At 45.3% G+C, this 23,677-nt stretch overlaps 1 protein-coding gene across 20 annotated transcripts in view; it reads right to left on the reverse strand.

Annotated features, from left to right (window-relative positions):
* The window catches only part of Camta1 (calmodulin binding transcription activator 1), an 826,483-nt gene that overhangs the window by 31,616 nt on the left and 771,190 nt on the right, over nucleotides 1-23,677 (reverse strand). Inside the window, exon 1 of one of the 20 annotated variants that reach the window (XM_074081469.1) lies at nucleotides 20,653-20,685. The exons of 16 other annotated variants lie outside the window; for them this stretch is intronic. Coding sequence is in view for 1 of the 4 variants with exons in the window: in XM_074081465.1 (XP_073937566.1) it covers nucleotides 19,777-19,852 (76 nt within the window). In the remaining 3 variants the exon portion in view is untranslated. Of the gene's footprint in view, nucleotides 1-19,776; nucleotides 19,854-19,971; nucleotides 20,158-20,652; nucleotides 20,686-23,677 lie in introns of those variants that run through there. 3 more of the 20 variants (XM_074081466.1, XM_074081468.1, XM_074081465.1) reach the window with 3 other exon arrangements.

Raw genomic sequence — 23,677 nt, forward strand, 5'->3', positions numbered from 1 at the left:
GGAAAAGTATGATTCTATACCACTGAGCTCAGACCAGAACACGTGTACCTGCATGTTCATGCATATCCACACCCATTTGTGAACTCACACATTAGAGTTGGGTAACCTCATATGTAAATAAGAAGAGCCAACACCATTACCAAAAACACTGAGCGCTTACATTCTTTCAACATTTTCATGGTGCTGGGCCAGGTGGTTAACAGTGAACAGGACAGAGGCCTCTTCCTGCTGGAGCACAGTCAGATTGTGAAAAGTGAAGCAAGCAGGAAAATGGGACAATGAACAGTGGATGGAGAGGAGACTTTAAACAAGTCAGAAAAGGTAACACTTGAGTTTGACCAGAATGAAGAGGACGACAAGACACACCCAGGAGGTGAGGTAAGAGCTCATGCCCAGGCTCCAAGGCACCATACACAAGGAGCAGGGTGCAAAGCTGGGCCACAAGAAGGGGAGAGGATGAAGTTGGGGACGTGGGCCGGGACCTGGCAGTGCGCAGCTGCTAAACCCTGGCTCTGCCATAGGATAACTGCAGTTATCCTATGTTGGTGCCTCAGTTTCCTCAGCTCTTGAATGGGGAGAGCAACTGTACTTGCCTGGGAGTTGTGAGAATCACACGAGTTAGTACACATCCATGCTCAGAATATGCTACGTCCTAGATCAGTGTGCTAGCCATCATCATCTTCAGAAAATGAACTAAGGTCTTTAGAGCTGAGCTGTGACATGCTGCTTTCAAAAAAAAAAAAAAAAACAACGCAGTCATTTGAATCATGAAAAGGAGCAACCTGGAGAAGGAGCTTTCAGATCCTTGCCATCATGGCTGTAATTCCCCAAAACAGTTACAAAGCTGATCAGCTGCACAGAACAGAAAACAAAAGGCACGCTGACCTTGGCAGGATGTCTCCCACAACCCAGGGTCTTCAGTCACAGAGGCAGGTGCTGTGGTTTCATTTTACTGAGGAGCAAACTAGGGCATAAGGCAGTAGCTCCTTATGCCCTAGTTGCTCTAGGACCACTTTAACCTCTCTATGGAAAGGAAGGAGACACAAGCATGAAGCAGTTGTGTCCCAGGGAAAACTGCATTCTCACTCTTCCAGAAGTAGATAGCAAATACCCATACTACAGGGAAATTTTCAATATCAACTTAATGCTGAACCAATTTTACTTTACTAAACCACAAAAGCAAGAGGAAGGCAGTTTTTGAAGAATCCTGATATTATTTCCATGAACAAAACTAAAACAATTCTCCCTCAGGAAAGTGAAAAAGTAACAATGTTCCAATTTCGCATACACAGGTAAATACAGCACGCCTGGAGGATCCTGCCTCTAGGTTCCTACCGGCAGATGCCAGAAGGCGAGTAACTCGAGTAAATACTACCTGTGGTTTCTGCTGGTGGCTGTTTTCATCTGGGGGCCAGTGGTACAAACCACAGGATGACTGCACTGGCCTCACTGCTGGCCCTATGCCTGTCCATCAACAACCTAAAGTTTTGCAGAACCCAGGCCTCCTCCATCTGAAGCCAGCTGAAGACTGAGAACTTCACTCCAGTTAGCGCTCAATTCAAAGCACACATGGGTCTTCCTTTGTGGGACATTCAGATCCTCTACCTGCTTGTTCCTCACAGTACTCAGCCAGACACACCTCTATACGTCTGTGAACGCACAGAGGTGCTCAAGCATCACACCCAGACAGCTTGACTTAATTTCAAACCTCCATAGCCCAACTGGATACGTCTTCTCCAAGCCTACAACTCCTGCAGCTATGAAGTGAGTTCTTGGGCCCACTGCATTTGTTCAGAGCACTCCAGAGCTGGCAGCCAAGGCTAACATCCCACGGCAGGTAAAGTGGCAGAGACACTAAGAGCCCTGTCACACCCCTGCTGTGTAAGATAACCTGCCCGTCCCCAAGGAGGCTCTTGGCTTTGGCTTTGCTCTGGCAGAGCTGCAGTGCATTGAGCTCCCAGTGGCCCCCTCCTCATCCCATCTGCCCAGCACAACACCGCAGAAACAGACCCTCCCTAACCTGCCAGTCCAGCCCCTCTGACAGTCCCTTCCTGCCTGCTGCTATACACTGATTAAGCTACTCTGAGTAGCATTTCATCAAGATACTCAGAAGCAGATGTATGCCTCTTAAAACAATCACACCCCATATCCCATCATCTCTGAGCCCCACAATTCCAAAGGGGGAAACAAGTGATAATTACAACAGGAAACCAATCTCAGAGGTGCTGTGCCAGCACCCCAAGTACCCCACTTGGCTCCTCAGTTTGGAAAGCTTGCTTGGTTAGATTGATAAAACGAGGGTCTTTGCATCTCCATTACTGACAAGTCAAGAGCAACACCTGTATGCTTGTTTGGTTTCACAGCTTTATTATATCATTAAAACATCACTACAAAATATTTCACAAATTCAGAGCTATGTTCTGTGTTCATTGCATACTGTGATTATAGGATAAAGAGTACAATTACTTAGAATAAAAATATTCTGACTACATCAGAGAAAAAAAGTACATCTTGAAGATTCACTTATCTATGCACAAATATTTACTGAGCACCTGCTGTATACCAGGCACCAGGGAATGCCTAGAATAGTAATGAAAACACCTGTCCTCATTTGTTGAATACCAATCTCTCTAGCCCAAACGAACCTGGAGTTTTCAGTTAATATGTGGGGTGGATGAATAACGGTAGATTTATGGGGGAGACAAGTGAGTTTGGCCCTGGTTCTCACACATGATGTTTCAAGCCAACAGTGACTCAGCTTTGAGGGCTTCCAAGTCAGATGTCCTTGAAACAGTTGGAAGGAAGCCACTGAACGACTATATCAGAAGAATAAGAAAGCCAAGGGGCGTGTGAGGCACAGAGGTGGGTGAAGGCCAGAAGAGACCCCAGAGGGCCCGGCAAAGTCAGCCGGTGGTTCCAGCTCTGCCTCCTGCTCGATTCCTGAGACTTCAGATCTTCCCAAATGTGTGAGACAATGTTTGTCTCCCTGAAACAGCAAGTTACTATTTCATCCAAAGAACACTATCTGCTTTCCTCTGGGCAAGGATTAGAAAGAGCTGCACAGGGGTGTTTCTGATGACAAGAGCAGCTTCATTAAATATGCAAGGATGGTAAGTGAGTTGTCCAAACAGGGACACCAACCACCCCAAACATTTTACATAAGAAAATAAAATAGTAGGTAGTATTGTTTACACACACATGCTTTGGTAGAAAAGCTACATGAAGTTCACAAAACCTAGTTACAATGACACTCTGGCTTCAAATGGAAAAATGACAGAACCTTCATGGCCGTGTGAAATATGGCTATGAATATATGCAGTTTACGTGCTGAGGGGAGGTGGTATATGTGAACATTAGACCCAGAACTGAGTCTGAGCTATAACTTCCCCAAGGAAGCTATAAACCTGAGGTCAGGGATAAGCAGAACACAGCAAAAGCAAAACCAGTAAGAGCAAAAAAGGACTGAATGGCAAGAAAGTATCAAATTCTTATCTGGGGCTGAGGTTCTCCAACTCTTAAGAGTCCTTTGATAAGTGTGATGTAAAGATTACCGTAGCGTGGGGCAGCATGGCTCACTTCTGCAACCCCAGCTATTTGGGGAGATCACACTTTGAGGCCAGGCCAGGGGGAGGAAATGTTAGACCTCATCTCCATCAATTAGCAAGTTGAGCATGGTGGTGCTCCCCTATGATCCCACCTATGTGGGAAGTTGTAGGTAGGAGGTTTGAGGTCCCAGGCTGGCCCCAGGCAGAAAATGCCAGACCTTATCTGAAAAACAACTGAAGCAAAAAAGGACTGGAGGCATGGTTCAACTGGTCGAGTGCCTGTCTAGAGAGTACAAGGGCCTGAGTTTATACCCGAGTATCACCAAAAAATAAGAAATAAATACAAATAAATAACTAGGGCAAGGTGAGGTCTGAATAATGTGCTCCTCCTTTTTGCCCAAACCTGTGGATGTGACATTGAGTGTCCCTTACAGTGGCACCACCCATCACACTTGACATTGGGCTGGCAACTTCTGCTCACCCCAGGTAACTGTCCCACTAGGCCAGCTGCTTATGGCTTGACTGTGTCCCCAAAGCACTAATGCACTCATTCTAAACCTCATGTGTCAATGGCATTTGGAGGTAGGGAATTTGGGAAGTCATTATGATTCCCAGCCCTGTGATGGCATTTGCCGAGGCTTTGTAAGAGGGAAGGAGACTGACATTAGCATGTGTACTTTGTGTCACCAGGTCTCAATGCTGCACAGCTGATCCTCCATATCCTTGGATTCTGTTATTGGACTCAACCAATAACAGATGGAAAATAACTTTTCAAAAAAAATGCTGGGTGCTGGTGGCTCATGCCTGTAATTCTAGCTACTCAGGAGACAGAGATCAGGAGGATCGGGGTTTGAAGCCAGCAAGGGCAAAAAGTTCACAAGACCCTATCTTGAAACACAAAAGGGCTGGTGGAGTGGCTCAAGGTGTAGTTCCTGAGTTCAAACCCCAGTACTGCCCCCCCCCAAAAAAAAAGCACCCATACCAAACACAGCACTTTCATTGCAATAGATACTGTAAACCATCTTGGACTGATTTAGTTAGTTTTCTGGGAAGATGCGGATAGGGTCTATGCAAATACAATACCATTTTTACTTAAAGGACTTGAGCATTTCGGTATCATCGGGGCCCTGGAACCAATTCCCACAGACATCAAAGGACAGTCACTGAATGTTGTTATAGCAACAGACAATGGACTTGAACCCCAGTTGTTTTTAAACTTCAGCAGGGCTTCTCAAAACAGACTGCCAAGCTCTAGTCCCAGAAGTTGCATTTCTAACAAGTTCTCAGGGGTGCCAGTGCTGCTGGTCAGGGCTACACTTCAAGAACCCCCGCTCTAAGATGCTGGCCTGCTTCCACAGTGAGAGAAGGACTCTTCTTTCCTCCCCCCAAGGGCTTGTTAAAGCACGATCCAAGAACCACCTTCTCAGACAAAAGCACAGATTCCACCCAAAACTGACATAGGAGATCTGCCTCATGTAAACCCTGCCATTTCCATCCACACTGACTGTCAACAACTAGGATACACACTTTCTTCTCAAGCACATAGCCAATCCAGATCTGTCAATACTTGAAATCAAACCCCTGCACCGTTCTCTACTCAAACACTACTCTACCACTCCCACTGTGTCTGGCCTCTGTGTTTCTCTTTGTTCAAAGGGCTAAATGGGATGGATGGGTTTAAGGCGTGGGTCTACTTTTTCCCTTTGTGTTTCTCTAAGGCAGTCTATCTACCTGTATGGTTTCAGGGATAAGGAAGGATACCTTCAACTGCCATGTAAGCATGCCTCCCCACTACCTTCAAGACATGCACACCGGCACCTGTGCCCCAGACCAAGGGTAAACAATCCCGACGGCTTTCGTAGCAATCATCTGACTCATGGTTCATCCAAACTTCCCTGCATGAGCCAGTCCTACAGGCATCCCCTTTTTGTGAGAGCGGCATTCCCAGGTTAGGCAGCTGTAATGGTGGAAAGACCAAGGGAGTAGAGGTGAACGCTAGGTTTAATCTAGTTTCTGTGTGACTCTGTAATCATGATGCCCTTTGCACTTTAATTTTCTCAGCTGTAAAGTGGGGGCTTTAGTATTTACCTTGCTATTTGTACAGATGAAGTAAACTAATCTCTGAAATCTTTTTAAGCAGTAAAAGACTTTTTCAAGACTGAACTGTTATTAGGCTAGGGCTTTCTCCCCAGTCAAATCTATGAGACATTTAAAAAAACAATTTTAGACTTACATAAAAGTGATGAAAATAACAAGTTCCCATAATCCCTTTGCTCAGTTTCCCCTAATGTTAATAACTTGTGTAACTATGGCACACTGGTTAAACTAATAAACTAATGCTGGCATATCTCTGCTATTAACTGAATTAAAGACTCTAATTGAATCACATCACTTCATCTATGAATGCCCTTCTTTTTTTCCAGAAAAACCAGGATACAGTGTGTTTGGTTTTCACGTTTCCACAGTCTCTTCTGATTTGTGATATTTTAGAATTCCCTTATTTTTCACAACTTCCAGAATGCTGAAGAACACCACTGTATATTTTGTAGATGTCCTTCACTTCAGGTTTGTCTGATGTTTTCCAATGCTTAGACTGTAGCTGTGGGATTTCAGGAAGACATCAGAGAGCTGGGATGTCCTGTTCATCACATGATCAGAGGGCATGAGATGACACCCTGGTGCTGTTAACCTTGATTATTTGGTAAAGCACTATCTGCTGTATTTCTCTACTGCAAAGTTATAATTTTCCCATCCAGCACATACTTACAGGGAGGGAGCTCTTCTCATGGATTGGGGTTATCACACATATCACTTGGAGTTTTCCCCTGTAAGGAAGATCTGGCCTTTTCTATTTAAATCAATTCCTTACATCAGTATGGACTCCTGTATACTTATTTTACACTCTGGGTCATAATCTAATAGTTTGTTATTTAGTTTGTTCAAATAATTCCAACTTTAGCCATCGGGAGCTCTTTGGGGCTAGTTTTATGTTCCTCTGACTTGTCTTCATTTTCTTTTTTGAGCACTTCTCTCATGTTCTGGAATTAAATGATGATCCAGGCTCATCTTTTATTTTCCCCTGCCACAGCCCTAGGATCAACAAGTTCAATAAAGAGTAGAGCCTTGGTTCCTTTTACGGAAGAAAGGTAATAAAAGACAAAGATCTGGGTGCTGGGTGGGCTCACTGCTACTGGAGTATTGCTGCTTTTAGGCCATCTCAGCGAACAGAGCTGGCAAATGTGAGTATAGTAACCCAGGTATGCACACACATATATAGTTATTTCTGTAATCTATCTATCTGTGATATGTGTGTGTACACTACGTATGTTTTTATTTATATATGCATGTATGTAAACAGTAGTTCATTCTGATGTCTCTCACTCTAGTACAACATTTCAGGGTTCATTCTAGCCTTCAGGGACATTTTAAACATAGACAAAATGATGATGAGGGCTGAGGATGTAGCTCAGTGGTAAAGTGCTCACACATGCCGCCAGCACCTCAAAAAAAAAAAAAAGTAACCATGTATTACCTACATATAATAAGCCAATGTATGAAATACTATAAATAAATCTCATTGATGCAGTAAACTACAAAAAAAAAAAAAACCTATGGGCGTAATTTCTGTATCTTAAAAGGACAGTACAGGGCGGAAGATAGTAGCACTCTCAACCATAGTGCTCTTACACCTTCCAACAATACTAGAACACTTAAGAATGAAGAAAAATCAATCAGGATCCCAGTTAACTTGGAGTATCACAAAGATCAAGATATGAAAAACATTGCCCAAGCAATCACTGCCCGAGAGTCAGTGTATGGGTAAGTGGGTTTCACATTCCCCTTTCTTTGGCTTGGTTTGCTTTGTCCCAGTGTTTCCTATAGGGCTATTATGAAAAGTGTCACATAGCAAAGTCACAGGACAGCTTTTTAATTTCTCTGACAGGAGTTTCAAACTCTCAAAGGAAATCACTTTTAAATGTCTCAAATTAATAGTCACTTAAATGTTTAAAATTCCTAAGCAGTATCAAAGTTCCAACGACCGAAAATTTTGCGCCATCAAGACACCCACAGCGCATTCTAAGTTTAGAAAAAATGAAATTTGCTGCAGCAAAAGTGGAGAATCCTGAGTGCTTGGGCACCTGCTGTCAGCAAGGTGGTGCCTACAACTAGATGCCACACACCAGCCAGACTGTGCAGGCTCTTAGCAGCCTGCCACACACACCTCCTGCTTCAAGACTCTGTGCACCTCACTTTAATCTTGGAACCTAATTAATTTTTGTCTGCACTGGGCAATACAGCATGAAGTGATTCCTGTCATATAAAATAATTAATTAAAAAAATCAAATCCCTCCCCTTTTCTGGTAAAATAAAACTAAACTCCTCAGTGTGGCATGAAAAGTACTTTAAAAAATAGCTGTCCCAGGCTACATTTTCAGGATTCTTCCATAACTTAGTGTTTTCCAAACCCACCAGGAATTTTCCATGCCTTTGGGCCTTTGCTAATGCTGGCCTTTTCCCACATCTACCTGGTGAACTTGTGATTCTGCAAAGCATGGCTTGAACATCACTTCAACAGTACTATTAACAGCAGCTACTGGGCCTCTAGCTAGACACTGTGCATGTATTACAGCTTTTCTTCAAAATAACTCAAAGAACAACATTTCTCTTCATTTTACAGAGGAGGAAGCTGAGGCACAGAAAGTGTGTTACCTATCCAAGGTCATGCCACTTGCAAATATCAGGGAAGAGAGCTGAACCAGGTTGACGTCAAATGGGTGTTCTTCCCACATGCCCAGTTGTCCTTCCATGTCTTTCCTCCATCCTAGTGGAACTTACAACAGTAAACAAATGTAGTTATTTATTTTCCTTTGTGTCATTCTCACTAGAGCTAGACTGTGGGCTTTTGAAAGTGGGGACTTTGTCTCATATCCTTGGCACCATGTACAGAGTGAGTGTTCATGGAAAGGAAAGGAATAGTATTTTCTCTAAGTCTCTTTTTTGTTTGTTTGAGTGTATGAGACAGGGTCTTGCTACAAGTAGCTAAGGCTGGCCTTGAGATCTTCCGGCCTCTGCCTCCCAAGTTCTGGAATTATAAGCATGTACTACCACACCCAGCTAGGATATTATTTCCTAATTTACGCATCTGGAAGCCAACTTATTGACAAGATCACTTACTTGATGGGCCAAGGACTCTGAGTAATTTTCCTATTGACAGCAGACCCAGGTGGCTCATGTACCAATCAGCAGTTTTGTCACTTGTTCCAGTGGACAGAGATGGTCAACACAGTCAGAATGCAATGGAGTTGACTTGGAAAGCCAGGGAGAAAGCTTTATGAGTATACTTGGCTGGCTGCCATTTTGTTCTGATCAGGTAAAGAGATGATGTAATACAGTATGTTGGCCTAAGAGCCTAGCAACTAAACTGAGGACTCTCTGACTTCTTCAAAGACGCAAACTGGAATGTCCCTGTAGTGTCCCTTTTCTGCAGCCACTGAGCTTCACATTCGAAACACTGGCTCCTAACTGGTAGGTGCCCACCTTCCACTGGTGAAATGGGTGCCTGGAACACGGCTGACGGGCAGCACACCTTCATGAAAGGAGGGCCTAATTACCTATAGAAGTGCTCAGCAAGTCTGTCAGGTTAAGTGGCTGTAGAAACACGAAAACTTAATTGTGCTAAACAAAAGAAGTATTTTTCTAGAGCAGTCTCAGAAAGCATGCATGGACCTGAACGCCTGCGAGCTAGCTGGTGTGTAGTGTCTGCAACGATGGGCACTTGTTATTACAGCTGCGTGAGCCGAGCCACCTCACATCTCATTGCCAGAGCAGAAGAAAAAGTTCTGCCTTGGCAGGTAAATGAATGAAGGAGCAATCATCAAATACCATCTGCTATTTTAAAACGCGTTATTTGTGGCTGCAGTGCACATGTGCCTCCTGTTGCTATGTGGACTGGGAGTGACAGGCCCTCTCTCATTCCAGTTACAGCCCTTGGCTGCCCTGGCAGAAAGAGCTGATGAAGCATAAGGAGGCATGGCTTGGACTATTTCTGCTGAGAGCTGTAATTGCTGCTTACGATGTCTCCTCAATTTTTCAGGAAGCTCAGAAAGACAGGGAAAATGAAATAACTTCATTCCTTCCCAGAATAAATGGCCAGTAGAGTCCATTAAGCTGCTCCTCCCCAGCAAGCATTTAAGAAGTCCAAGTGCAGAGGAAAGGGTAAGGGCCAGACGGAGGAGATAAGGCACAAGCTGTACCACTCTGATTTTCCAAAGCAATGGCTAAATTTAGCCTTAGGAAAAAACTGCCATACTCCACTTTTTAAAAACCCTTCAACTCTATGTCCCCAAACACTAGAAAGGGAGTTAGCAATGCTTCCTAGGCTTTCTTCATTTGCAGAGATTTTGGACTCAAATTCCTCCTCCTTGGTTTTTGTTTCATACTACTCACAAATTCAGTTAGACATGTCCAGAAAACTCATTTCAGATGCTGCTAAGATAACTGACAGCACTTAGGAGACAGAGTGTTCCAAGGGCAGCAAAACAAGCTTGTCTCATTCCAAGTCTTCCAAGACTGACTAGAGGTGCATGAGGGCAAAAATATCAAACCTATTCTCCAAAGACCCTAGGGCTTAGAGGGATGCCCAAGGAACTCAACTACCATAACAGAGCATTACACATAGACGAGCTCCCCAGATTATGCAGGACTGACTTCACTGTCAGTGAAAGAATGCATCCAACTGGAAATGAAGGTAGTGAAACTGCAGCCAATTAACACTGGCACCAAAGAGAACAGGAACTCCTACACAGATTCAGCAGCTACCTTTTATACAGTTCACCAAAGAGCAGAACATTTTAAGTTTGCTAACTCTTCAAAAGATACCCACTTTGTAGGACACCACCTAACCACTATTTTCAGAGCACAGTGAAAGTAAGTGTAAGGTGAACTCAGACATTGTAAAGAAGTAACAGTGAAGTGAATACAGAACAGGAAAGTGTGTTACCACTCGGATGCAGGTCTTTAAAAATGAAACTTGGAAATGAACAGCAATCTAACCTGAGCATGAAGGTGTGAAGGTGGAGTGAAAGTTGAAAGAAAATGGGAAGTAAAAATACTGACATTCAAGAACTGAAACAGAGTGGAAGTATGAAGCACACAGGAATTTTCAGGAGGCGCAGATACAATAAATACAGCAAGCTGTTCAGTAGTGCTGGCATTACCAAAGCCACTTAAAACCCCGTGTGAAGAGCTAAGGAAAATGAGGGCCAGAAGAGACTCACACCACAAGTTTTGCTGCTAGGTAATAAGTATTATATAGGACAAAGCATTTGTTTCTATTAGTCATTTCTATGATGCTCTTTTCTTCAGCCAAGTTATTAAAAGCAGTTTCTTCCTTTCTCACCCAGCCACCTTTTATCTAAACCTCCCAAAGAATATCAAGGAGCAGGCATTTGAAACAAACAACACATCTAATTGAGACCAGTACTAGTAACTCTTTTACTTGGTTGTTTTCAACTTAGAAGTAGTGCTCTGTAAGATTAGGGTGGAAAGGAAGGAGGACAGAGGGTGAAAACCCAGTTAAAAAAAAAAAAAAAGCTGCATTACATGGTACCTCAGGAAAAGGAGCTGCTTCCAGCTCACGTTCGATTCATACGTGTGTTACTTGTCCTGAGTCCCTGATGGTTTTATTTGACTGAGAAGTCTTGTGTGGGGGATGCTGGTTGGGATAGCCCTCTCTGGTTGTTTCATACTCACTCTCCACACAGCTTAGCGGTCTGTGGTTGGCAAGGCACTTCTCTCTGGGCTCACTCTGAGGCCACCGCCTGCAGTGACATACACTTGCTAACTTGTGAGAGTTCAAGTCCAAAAAATAAGCAGTTTTAAAAATAGGGGTTTCTGCATAGATATTTGTATTTCACAACTTGAAAGCTCATTAACAATATATTTTTCCATAATGCTATAAACTTTTATAAAACTCCAGAAGCACAAAACTGAGTTAAAAACCCCAGTACTGCCAAAAAAAATTTTTTTAAGGATTAAAAAAGAACTCCAGAATAAATACAGGTGAAATGTCGCTCCTAAATTAATAGAGTGAAGTGCATGTATCTTAAAACAGCTATGTTGTTTAAAATACTAGACATATAGATAGAATAACTCCAAACAGATAAAATGGTTTTAAAATCCTATTTTATAACTCACTATAGGCCTTTCTGATAGAGAACAAACATTTTTAAAAACTTAACATACTACTATAAATATTTTACTCATAAATTTATACTTTAAAATAATTACTAACTTCACTACTTTAAAATAAGTAGTAACTTTGAAGTAACTAAACATTTCATAAAATGTTTCTGCAAGGGAACCACCAGAGCTGTACATGGCTTTCAGCCCTCAAGCTCATTTTGGTAGTCTCCCAATCTCTGAGGACTGCTCTGGCTCCTGACTCCATGTGCCACATCAGAACTCGTCAAGGATAATCCATCTGCAAGGACCCACTCCCTTAGTGCTACATGTCCCATCAGCACTTGACCCCTAGACCAGAGGAATCTTCCAATTTTTGCAAATTTCCAATCGGTACCGCTTGAGGCCCAATCCTTAGATTAGGTAGAAAAGCCAAAAATTTAACAGTGATTTCTCAAAGTGGGATGCACCCTAGCTTCACACAGGCACGGGGACTATTCTGTCCTGTTGTCCTTGCAACAGTCCCCACGTGGGTGTCCTGAGTCACCCCACTCCAAAGGTTTAGGGACCAGTAAATAATGAAACACAAGGATCATAACAGCCTCACATAGCTGTGGGGACTGTTCTGGAAAGGGCCACTTTGAAACCCTACCACGCTCCTTCTCCTCTCTCCGCACCTTCTCGCTTTCCCCAATTTTCTTCCCCTATTGCCTCAACCTCTTTATTTTCCTCCCTGTCCTTGCTTAACCAGAAACAATCCTGGATCCAGGATGTCTGTTTGAGGCAGCTGATAAAAATACACATGACTAATGATAGATTAGGTCAGGTAAAATCAAGATGCAGGAAAGATGGAAGCCCAGGTAAAAATTCTTATGGAAAACACATACTAAATGCTCCAAAATGGTTTAAAGTGAGTCCTACCTAAACTAGGCTGAGCTTAGCAAACCAAGCACAAAGGGAGGCCAAAGTTTCCAGATCACAAATATGTCACTTGCTCTGGATGCATGACTTTGGAAAGAAATTTCTCCCATTGGTCCTAGAAAAAGGGTACAGTATTGTAAAGATTTCAGCATCCTTACCATAAAGGCAACACTGGGTTTCAAATGACTGTTATTGTTTAGTAAGTGTTAAAGAACACCAAAGTATTATTTTACACAAGCAATTCAACCGAGGTCTCATAGGTTTAAGTCAAGAGTAACTTGGACTATTCAAGGAATAGCCTGTTACTGTTTACTCTGTTAAGTAGTACTTTAGAATTCTTATTTTTAAGTCTAAATGTGGATGAGCTAAATGTTTTGAATTTCTTTTTGAAAAAATTTTTTATTAGCATAGTATTGTTGTACTAGGGGTACACTGTGACAATTCCAAACATGCTTGCTATGTATCTTAGACTCACCCCTCCATCCCTCTCCTTTACCCCCCATTGCTCCACTGTCATACGTGACATACTATTTCCAGCATATTCGCCCTCCTCCACCATTCCTTATCCGTCTCCCCTCCCACTGTTTTGAATTTTTTGAAGGAAAATCTTTCTCTGCTTAGTTGAAGTTGCTTATCATTAAGTAAATTCCAGCTGCTTTCTTTTCTGCAGGTCAGTGGCATTAACTTATGAGGTCTCTTTATTGAAGGAAATGACCTGCTGTTTGCCTCTGTGTTTGGCAGTAAGTTCATCTGGAGTTTGGCAAAGAGGCAGTGTCCTGCATAGGTAATTCCCTCCTACAATCCTTGGTGGAAAGAGAGCAGTTGCCAATTTTTTAAACTATTCACCAAAAATCATAATAATCAAGTGACTGTGAGCACTGTTTACAATGTGGGTCCCCCCAGAGAACCACAAAGAGCGACACTGGCGTACTCTGCAGACTGCATAGTTCAATAGTTTACAGAGAATTTATGACTGTAAGCATGCACACACATTATGGCGGTTATTTTTCTCCTGCAATGCAGAGTGTCTAGTATGGGTTCAAAAGACTTTTGTTCCCAGGAACCTTATAGTTATTGCACTGTTTATCTGGGAAATACTCAATTGACTTATAAGCTTCAGAATCGTCAGTTATAGGCTAAGAACTTCCTATTTTTTTTTTACATTATTAAATAAAACATATTTCACACACACAAAAGCTAGGAGCACTGATTCTGGCCTGAGTGAAATGAATGGTTTCTTCCACTAGAAAAGACAAAAGGATATTTAAATAAAGTCTTTTTGGTCTGTCCAAACCACAGTGTGTAATATTAAGGAACTGAATCATATTTTCTGAAAATGGTCCTAGGAATTGTTAGTCAGCAGCCATTTAAGGATTCACTGAAAGGTGATGGGTTCGGGTGTTTCCTCATTTAAAGCAGAGCGAGAGTAAAAGCATGGAATAAAGCCTCACTATGAGCCTCTGTGGTTTCAGAGTGAATGATGCATTCCTTAGGAGTAAAACAAGTGTGAAGATCAGGAAGTTCTAGGGCCTTCATGCTGTGCCTGCCCAGTCTCTCTTCTCTCTTCTCCGATCACGGCACCTTGCTTTTCTTTTGGGGAATGCCATCGACTGAACGAGTCCCCTCTCCAAATTCACACGTTGAAATCCTAACAGGAAGCTGACCGTATTAGGAGGTGGGGCCTCTGGAGGTAATTAAGTCATGACAGTGGCTCTCATGAGCCACTTACAGAAGAGACCCCAGAGAATAGTCTTCTCTTTCTGCCAGGTGAGGAAATAAAAAAGCTGACAGTATGCCACCCAGGAGAACCTGACTGTGCTGCCACCCTGATCTTGGACTCCAGAACTGTGAGAACCAATGTCATTTACAAGCTGTCAGTCAATAGTACTTTGTTATAGCAGATCAAACCACAGTGAGCGCCTCTTTTTCTTGCCTTACACTCGGTTTCAGTGGTGCTGACCCCGATCCTTGACTCTAGAGTAAGTGTGTGAGCCAGGCCTTGCTAATATTAGTACCTCCCCTGGTCGAGTGGGTGGACCCGTGACTCCGGCTAGGCCAATAAGGACAGAACATTTCCTGGAACTATCAGGCAGAAGCTAAGCCTGGAGCTTTGAGTGGGACACTTCAGGAATACTTACCTGACAATGAAACCAATATAAAGGACAGGACAGCCAAGAGAGGGAGAGAGAGATTCCAAATGATATCACCTAAGCACCTAGAACCAGCTGTACCTTAAGAAAACTCCAAATCTGGACTTCATACGAGTCAGTAAGTTCCTTTCTATATAAGCCGAGTTGGAGTTTCGTCATTTGCAGCTCAAAGAGAGGTGTAAAGTAAATCTATTACCTGCAATGTGGAGACTTTTGCTAAATATTCAACATCACTAAATATATTAGTAATATTATACTAATATTGTTAGAATTGATCTAGAAAATATCAGATAAATTATGGTAGAAACAAGCTATGATAGCCTGCTAATTTGAAACCTGATTCAGTGTTGATTACCCCAAAAAATCAGAAAGGCAGAAAAGGTATACCAAGCTCCAGCCTAGCTGGAGACCATCTGTTACTGAGTTATATACACATAAGCAATATCAGCTCTTTCAGGCCTTAGGTTACTGCCAGAAACAGTATCACAAGAAAGACACATTCCACAAGAGAGCCACTACAGAACTCAAAGAGAATTTAGGAATTGACCAGGCCAGGGGCTTTCAACATTTTTTGACTGTGACCTACAGAAATAAACAGAACCCAGTACACACGCACACACACCCCTGAAACAAAAGCCTCCCAAATCAATACTTACCTGAAAATTGATGACGTTAACCTGCAAAACTGATTTCATGAACACTAATAGAGTTGGAAGACAAGTAAGGGACTGAGATCCAGAACTTGAAGGCAACGTCCCTAAGTTTCTCATTAGTTTAGTTAGTGGTAGAGCTGAAACACAAATGCAGTACCCATCCTACTGTGGTACATGAGAGCAAACAGCTGTTACCTATGCAGGTTCCTTGGCAGCAAGCTTCCGGCCGATCCTCAGAAATCTGGGAAGATGATCCAGGGGTCTGACCTAAGCTATTTTACACTGGTATAATGTCCAAGGTCACTTAGTGAACAGTCAACGCTGCCAGGAATCTTGGACTGGCCTGAATAGGAGCTCATATGAAGTTTGTGCCTAAATTACCAAAAACCAATAAGCTGAATGCACAAAGTGGGATCCGATCTGTGTCAGACTCGAAGAAACATATTCCTACTCCATGCTCCTCACTCTGCCAACGAACAAGTAGCATTATGGTGTCTAACCTTGGTTATCACTAACAGTTATGCTCCAAGCTCCAGCTCCCAGATTTCATGATGCCAGAAGCCAGGGGCTGATGCAGCATAGCTGCTACTCCCCCCTCTCCACGAGAGCCACAATCTAACCCAGCAGGTGAGGGAAAAAGCTTCGTTAATGAGGTGAGACTTGAGTTCATCTCACAGAATAAGGAGGCACAGATGGAGTGCAGGACAAGGGTTTGTGCTTAATAGGAGGGGGAGGCTAGTGAAAAGCGATGAGAGGGAGGGTGGTGAAAGTCAAGTAGAAGACAGGTGGAAAAAATGGGGAGACTAGAAGTTAATCCTAGAAGTTGATAAATATTAGATAAATATTAGTTTAAAATGATGGGGAAATTTATTGACCATCACTCTCCATCTTACAAAAATATAATTTATCATCAGCAGTTTAACTCCTATAGACATTTGCCCTAGTTAAACTCCTCCTTCATTTTACCTTCTTCAAATTAATGTTTAATTATTGATTATAATTTAACAATTGCTCAGGGCTTAAACAGGTGGTGACTGATCTCTCCACACCTTGTGTCTAATGCTGTGCTCTGTTTTCCACACTGACAACATAAAATTGAGCAAGTGACAGGTATCATGATATTTTCAAAATGAAAATTTCAGTTAGTACATAAAAGAAACTTCACTGAAATGAAGCACCAGAAATGGTAATCCTGCCCCCCCATGCCAGTCGCCACCTTTTTTAAAAGCCACTATTATGAGGCATCCTTCCCCAGTTTTAAAGTGTCACCTGCCACGCTGCTTGGATGGTAGGGAGTAACTTTCCTGGTGGCAAAGGCATCTCCTGGTGCCTGCTGTGTATTAACCCACATGCAGGCACATATGAGAACAGCAAAGAAAAGATGGTCATTTGACTTCAGGGCATTTCACCCAGGACTCTGTCATTATGATGTGAGGTGTTAATACCCATTTGGGTCACCTAGCAGTCATAAGCACTTCCTAAATGTTACATGTGGCTGACATAATCATGTGCTCTTTACTGCAATTCAATACATCTCACCTGGAATTCTCCTATAACCACTTAATATTAGCTGATGGCTGTCAGACCTCCTTGAAAACATGTTCCATGGAAGGGGTAAGAAAGACAAAATTAGCACACACTGCTTGCTCTACAGTTGCCAGAGAGCTTAGAATGCATGGCCTACCCCTTAGAAAGTGTGCAGATTCTATAAAGTTAAGTGTTGTGTATGAACTTTGTTAGCGTCCCCACTTCCCTTTCCTGGACCTTCACTTTCCCTTGGCCCAATCCTCCTTTATTTCATCTGCTTTTATCTTGCTTCACTGTGAAATCCCTAACTCAGTAAGCTCCCTTAAGTCACTTGTTCGGAAAAGGTGAGATGTACACAAATAAACCACATCACGTATGGATGTCAGAAGCTTTTTGGCAAAGGCTTCCCTGACTGAAATAAGTCCCAAATATTAGGCTTATATGCTGTGACAGGATGCTCCACTGATACTTAATAATGAAGACTTGGCACCACTCAGAGAGACTCCTTCTTTTGAAAAGATCAATGGAATACAAACATTAAACCACTTTAAATCAGAGAAAGCAAGACCCTTTAAATGTGCAAAGACAGAGCAAGCACACAGCCATGGAGAAAGGGGAGGGGACATGCACAGGCTGGAAGAAGGATCAAGGACTTCCAGAAAACAACTGCACCTGCTAAAGACACTGCAAGTTTAACACAACATTTCTTTACTGAACTTTGAGTGACACCTAGAATTGTGTTTTATGTAGATGTAGTAACAACTTTTCCTCAAGCACTTTTAAGACACCATCTAAAAGGACAGTTGAGTAATTTCTGAAGTTCACAAGAGCAATGATCAATGCATCAGAAAAACTATAATGGTTCCCAAAGGAAACTAGATGCCCCAAATTTACATTGCCTGCCAGGCTGGAAAGACAAGTGCTCTTGAGCTGAGCACTTTAGCTCTTTAACTGTTAAGAGCATCATACTTTTTTCCTCTGAATGCTTTCAATGTCAGTCAATTCTTCAGCTTTACTATCTTTCTTATGTGAAGTAAAGAAGCCTCAGTTCTAGCTGTTATCCAGGTATTCTAGAAAGGCCCAACCTGAATATACTGCAGCAGTGACAGCTATTATAGACAGGAGGACCTATTGCAGTCCTGAACAGAAGACTATCACTAACTCCTGTATTAAATACTGTATTTCCAGTTAATTATCACAACGACCTTAGGAATTCAAGGTTCCTTAGGAATTCACAGCTGTTCTCTGCTTGTTTTCACTACTAAGCTAAATTTCCTTGAGAAATGTATATCCTGTAAATAAACCTATTTCCTAGAACATTAAACATCATTACTACACAAATCTAACACAAAGAAAAAAAGAAACATAACTTTATTTGTTATCAACTGATTCTGGTCTTCGAACAGTAACTATTTACCTACAAACACCCATCAGGAAAAGGACTGTGTACCACCTAATGTATTTCTCTTTGTCAGGCCCCTGGACAACAGTTTCTGTTTATGACACAGATTGTGGAGGGAAACTGGAACAATTATTTTAGGCAGTAAGAGACTGCATGTACAACCAGGCATTTTACCAAAACTTGTTAGTAGTATGATTTTAAAACGTGACAGTTTGGCTTCACCGGTAGAAGAAATAAAACTCATTCAACCAAACAAATGCAGGAGATACTGATTATCTGAGAGACCTTCTTATATTTACTGGGTCTGCTTTCCTGACTAGACACTTCAGGTTAGCCAACAGAAGTCCTATCAAGGAACAGTGAACAAAATAGGAAATTGACTTTTAAAACTGTTATTCCCTGGTCAAGTGATTGATTAAGAAGATAACTGTGCAAGTATCTTATGGGATCAGAAATGTGTTCTGATGCCTGATTTGTAGAGAGAACTGGTTTTGATACCCGCGGCAATCCACAGAGATAACACCGTTAAAGCCACCTCTTAGGTTGTGCAAATCACAGGGGTCCCGAAGTGCAGGGTGGCCACCTTGAGCATCTATTCTATTCCATTTGCGTGTCGCTGGTGGCAGCGAGGACGAATGCACCCCTTTCCTGCCCTTGGATGGACTGCAGGTAAACGAGGCTTTCAGAAAGTACTTGCAAACCTTTCCTCTCAACTTTCCCAACTGCATTCTGCGCACGGAAAACAAAGCAGCCTCCCTTAGCTCCACTGGACTGCTCGCAAAGCCAGTCCCCAGGCGCCCGGGCCCGCAGAGGCGCTGGCGGCTCAGCTCGGCGCGCGCCAGTGGGGCGCACCCAGCACCCCGTCCCGAGCACACCGGGGTCACGCACACCCCCCACTTCGCGTCCACACATAAACACGCGCGCTCCCTCGCGCCCCTCCAGAAACGCCCCAACGCGCGCTCCCGCGTGAACCTAAACACACTCCGTCTCCCACGCGTCCAAGGACCCCGCGTGTCTCACACCCGCTCCTCGCACACTAACCCAAACACACGGCCTCCGCACACCAGCTAGTGAACACGTATCCTCAGACCCACCGGCGCCCCCCTCCCCAGAAAGACGGCGCAGGCTCCCACGCACACGCCCCACTCGATCCGAGAACACGCGTGTTTCATACGCAGTCCTCAAAAGCACTTGCTCACGCAAACGCACTCCCTCCCGCGCACCCCCTTGCTCCTCACATTCCCCCCTATCCGCACCATCCAGAAACACGCCCCCAACACCGGGTCCCCGCAGCTAAACACACAATGCTGCACGCGCGCCACAAATGCGCGCGCCCTCCCTGCCGCTCCTCTCACGCAGCCGCCTCCCAACGCGCTCCGTAAACACACCCGCCCCACCTGGCTCCCCACGCGCGCCAGAATCACGCGTGCCCGCGCCCCGCTCCTCAGATGTTCTTCCCTCTCTCTCCCGCATAAACACGCGCGCCACCGCCCCGCGGGCACGCGTGCTGCCTCCCCCACGCCCCCGACCCGCACGCGCGCGCCGCTGGCCGCCGCCCTCGCCTGGCCGCCTCGCCCCTCTGCCACACGCACACTCACTCCGACGCGGAGAGCGCGGCTACCGCTCGGTCGGGCTCGCGCCCAGCTGCCTGTCTCCTGCTCCTCCGCCCCAAGCGGCCCGGCCGGGAGCCGCTGAACTCCACACGCCGCAGCTGGAACGACTCGCGGAGCTCAGGGTACCGCTGTCTCCCCGCCACAGCCCAAGTGCGCTACCCAGGCCAATGGCGGGGCGCGGCGGTGAGCTCACCGGACTTGGCCCCGCCTCCCTGGCCGCACGGGCCAATCGGAGGGCGTGACGTCACCCGGAGCCGGGCAGAGGCAGGTGTGGGGCGCGGAGCCGCTTGGCGCGGGGACTGCGCCGGAACTGCGCCGGAGCCGCGCGGCGCCGCACTGGACGGCGTTGGGCCCGGCCCGGAGGGCGCGGGCGGAGCGCGGCCCCGGTGGGAGACACTGGGTGGGCCACGGCCCGGGACGCCGCCGCCGCCCTGTCCTTGCGCCTAGCTCACTCGCCCTGCCACCTAGATAAAGGGAGGCCCGCTAGGTGGGCGGCCACGGTCCACTCGAGGGCAGGTACGGCTCCGAGCCGACGGCCACGCCCGCTGCCCCGGGCCGACGGCCCCGGGGTCCCGCTGCTGCCGCGCGTATCCGGCCCGCCCCCAGCCCCGCGGCGCCGTCGGGTCCACATAAGAGCCCGCGCCCAGGGGCCCCGCGTACCCGGACTCGGGTTCCCTGCGCAGCCCCGGCGCGCCCTGCGGCGGCGGTGGCGTCGTCTGCAATGCAGCCGCGGGAGGAGCCGGCGCTGCGCAGCGAGCGGGGAGCGCGGAGGGCTGCGCTGGAAGGAGGGGGGCGCGGGGGCCCACGGCTGGAGGAGCCGGAGCAGTAGCGCTGCCGACACGGGGCTCGGCCTGGGGCGTCGGCCAGGGTGGGGCCGAGGACAGCTGGGTAGTGACAGTAACCCGAGGCGCTGCAGGGGATTCAGGAGCGTCCAAGACACCCCATGTCGGTGGCGCAGAGCTCGACCTCCTTAGCTGGAGTAGGAGAGCCTCCGCCCACTCCTCCAGGATCTACCCTAGGTATTCAAAAGTTGTAGCGCTGCCTTTGCCCACTTGCCTCCTACCAACAAGCCCAAGTCACAACTCTCTGTCAGGGCTCATGTCGCCACGCAGTCCGCCCATGCAACCCAGGGGGATCCGTCGTTCAGTTACCTCCCCCACCCCCAAGATCTTGCACAAAGAAAGGGCCTGACCTACTTCTGATGAGGCCATCTTTTACCACCACTTTCATATTACCAGTTGTGTGTGTGTGTGTGTGTGTGTGTGTGTGAGAGAGAGAGAGAGAGAGAGAGAGAGACTATGCTTCCTTTCTGCCATTTTGCTTAAAACTAGTCTCAAAGGTGAGGGTGGGATCTCTTGACCCTACTCAAACGCACTCACAAAAACATCCACAAAATTTGCACAGCCCTGCTACAACCAATAATGAATCATTGGTTAGAGGCCAAGTGAAGGGCATCCTGCGCCCTAGCGCTGAGGCAGGGAAGCGAGTGGGTGGTGTATGGTCTCACTTGGGAGCTGCCCACCGATTGAGAACATGAGCAAGTCCTGCTGCAAAGCCTGCTCTGGCAGAACACTGAACACACACTCCAGTCCTTCAGATTCCTACTACTGGGAATCTGCCACTACCCCTGGTTACTACACAGGACTCCTGCAACTTACATGCACCTCTTCCCTTTTACGTTCTAGGGGAACTCTTAGCCATTCATTAAGTCCTGGCTCAAACCTTGCCACCCTCAGTGGCCTTTCCGTGGCCTTCCACTGGGCAGAATGGAATGGGGCATGGTTACTGGTACTGTAGTTGCAGCCAACCATAAGGAGGTTTTATTTGCTTCTAGGGGAGGCAGAGAAAGGGTGAGAGTCAAGGACACATCGACTTTGGAGACAAACAGCCCAGGTTCAAACTCAGATCCTTGCTATTTGTGTGTTCCACTCTCTGTGCCTTGTGAGAATTAAATGAGCCAATACTTGCAAAGTGCTTATTCCAGTGCTTGGCACATTATGAACCTTCAATAAAAGCTAGCTCTTGTTGCTATCTTTGCTAAGTTGGAGTGCACTGGAGTGGCAAGTAGTGACTAGAGGCTGGGAAGCAGGTAGCTTCTGGGTTTCTGGTGACCTGAGCACTGCTTTGTGAAAAATCAGTGGCATATTTATCTGTGCAGTTTCCCATACTTGCATCAGTCATCTATAAGTGGCTCAAATAAAAGTTAGTTGCTAATAGCGAAGCACAAGACAGTCCTAACCTTTTTGAGAACATGAACAAAATCTTACTTATCCTGGCACGCGCACAACGCAGCTGGGCACACTCTGCACTCAGCTCATAGTTGTTGGATTGCTCTGAATGCACTGCAAACAAACGAGACCAATGGGGTCATACTTGCTTTTATGCGCTAAAGTGCCAAGAAAAAAAAAGAACTTTCCCACCAGAGAGAGACAGAGAGAGAGATTCCTATGACTGGGTAGATGCCCAATGATGTGGATGTAGGGTAGGTTCAGGCACCATTGTCTTGTTTTGTTTTAAGCCAGGAGCGGAGGTCAGCCCTGGGTATCCCACCTGAGGAGAACCTCAGGGAACCCAGAACCCCTTCCCTTTTCCCAGCTGCCCCATGGCCACCTGGCATGTGAGACAGATGCATTCGTGGCTGCTGCAGCACAGGAAGCTGAGTCCTCCTGTCTAGGGATGTCTAAGGATGGGGTCAGCAGCCTGTAGTAACGTCTCTGCAGTGGAAATGTCCTCTCACTGTTTCTCTGCTGAGTTCATTCTCCTGGAAGGCACTTCCTGCCATTCTGAGTCCTTATGGTACCCCTAAAGCACTGTGCAGAAAGTCAGGTGGAGCCACGGTGGGGCAAGCTGGATGCTTCTAAAGCCAGCTCAGAGCTCTGACACAAGCTAGAACTGAATGCCCAAAGGTAGCTGCTCCTTGGGGACATTTGTTTTCCTCTCTTCTAAGTTAGGAAATGAAAGGGAAGACATGCATGTGATTCAAACAAATTATTACACTGGGTTTTTATGGGGCTTTGAGTGTACTTGGGTCATTTTTTTTTCAAACAAAGAAAAAGAAAACTATTCAATCATGAGTCAACCTGGCAAGAATGAGACTAAGTGCATGTTTTTGGTCTCTTAAAGAAGATACAGTGTTCTCTCAGTGCTAACCTCCACTGTCAGTGTCATGATGAATCAAGAGGGTGGATCCTGTTGCAGAGGAGGAAAAAGGGAAGGAACTACAGTTCCTTCCTGTTGTGGTGCTGGGCACTCTCATCCACTCTGCTAATTCTCCTGCAAGTAGGATATCAGAGAGAGGAAGACAGGCTTTAAGAAGTCAGATCGCTCATCCCAAACTACACAGCTGGTGAGCAGCAGATATGGATTTCAAGTTCTGAACCTGCACTCATCCCAACCCACTCCAAACACCTAAAAGCTCTTCCCACCATTGACAGATCATTTGTTTAAGAGAACAATACGGAAATTTCTATAAAGGAGTTTTCTTACAATGATTATTTAAAGTTTGAGATGCATAACAGAAATCAGCTGATTTAATTTGCAACACTCCAGGGAAGTGAATGGTAATTAGTATTTCTGGTTGTCACCTTTGGAGATATTTTGCACTGGCCCGAACCCTCTAAAGTTAGATATGACCGTGTGGTTTTCTTTTGTCAATGAAATGTGAGTAAAAATGACATCCAGCACT

Source organism: Castor canadensis, chromosome 7 (assembly GCF_047511655.1).
Source record: "Castor canadensis chromosome 7, mCasCan1.hap1v2, whole genome shotgun sequence".
In the NCBI taxonomy this organism is placed as follows: domain Eukaryota; kingdom Metazoa; phylum Chordata; class Mammalia; order Rodentia; family Castoridae; genus Castor; species Castor canadensis.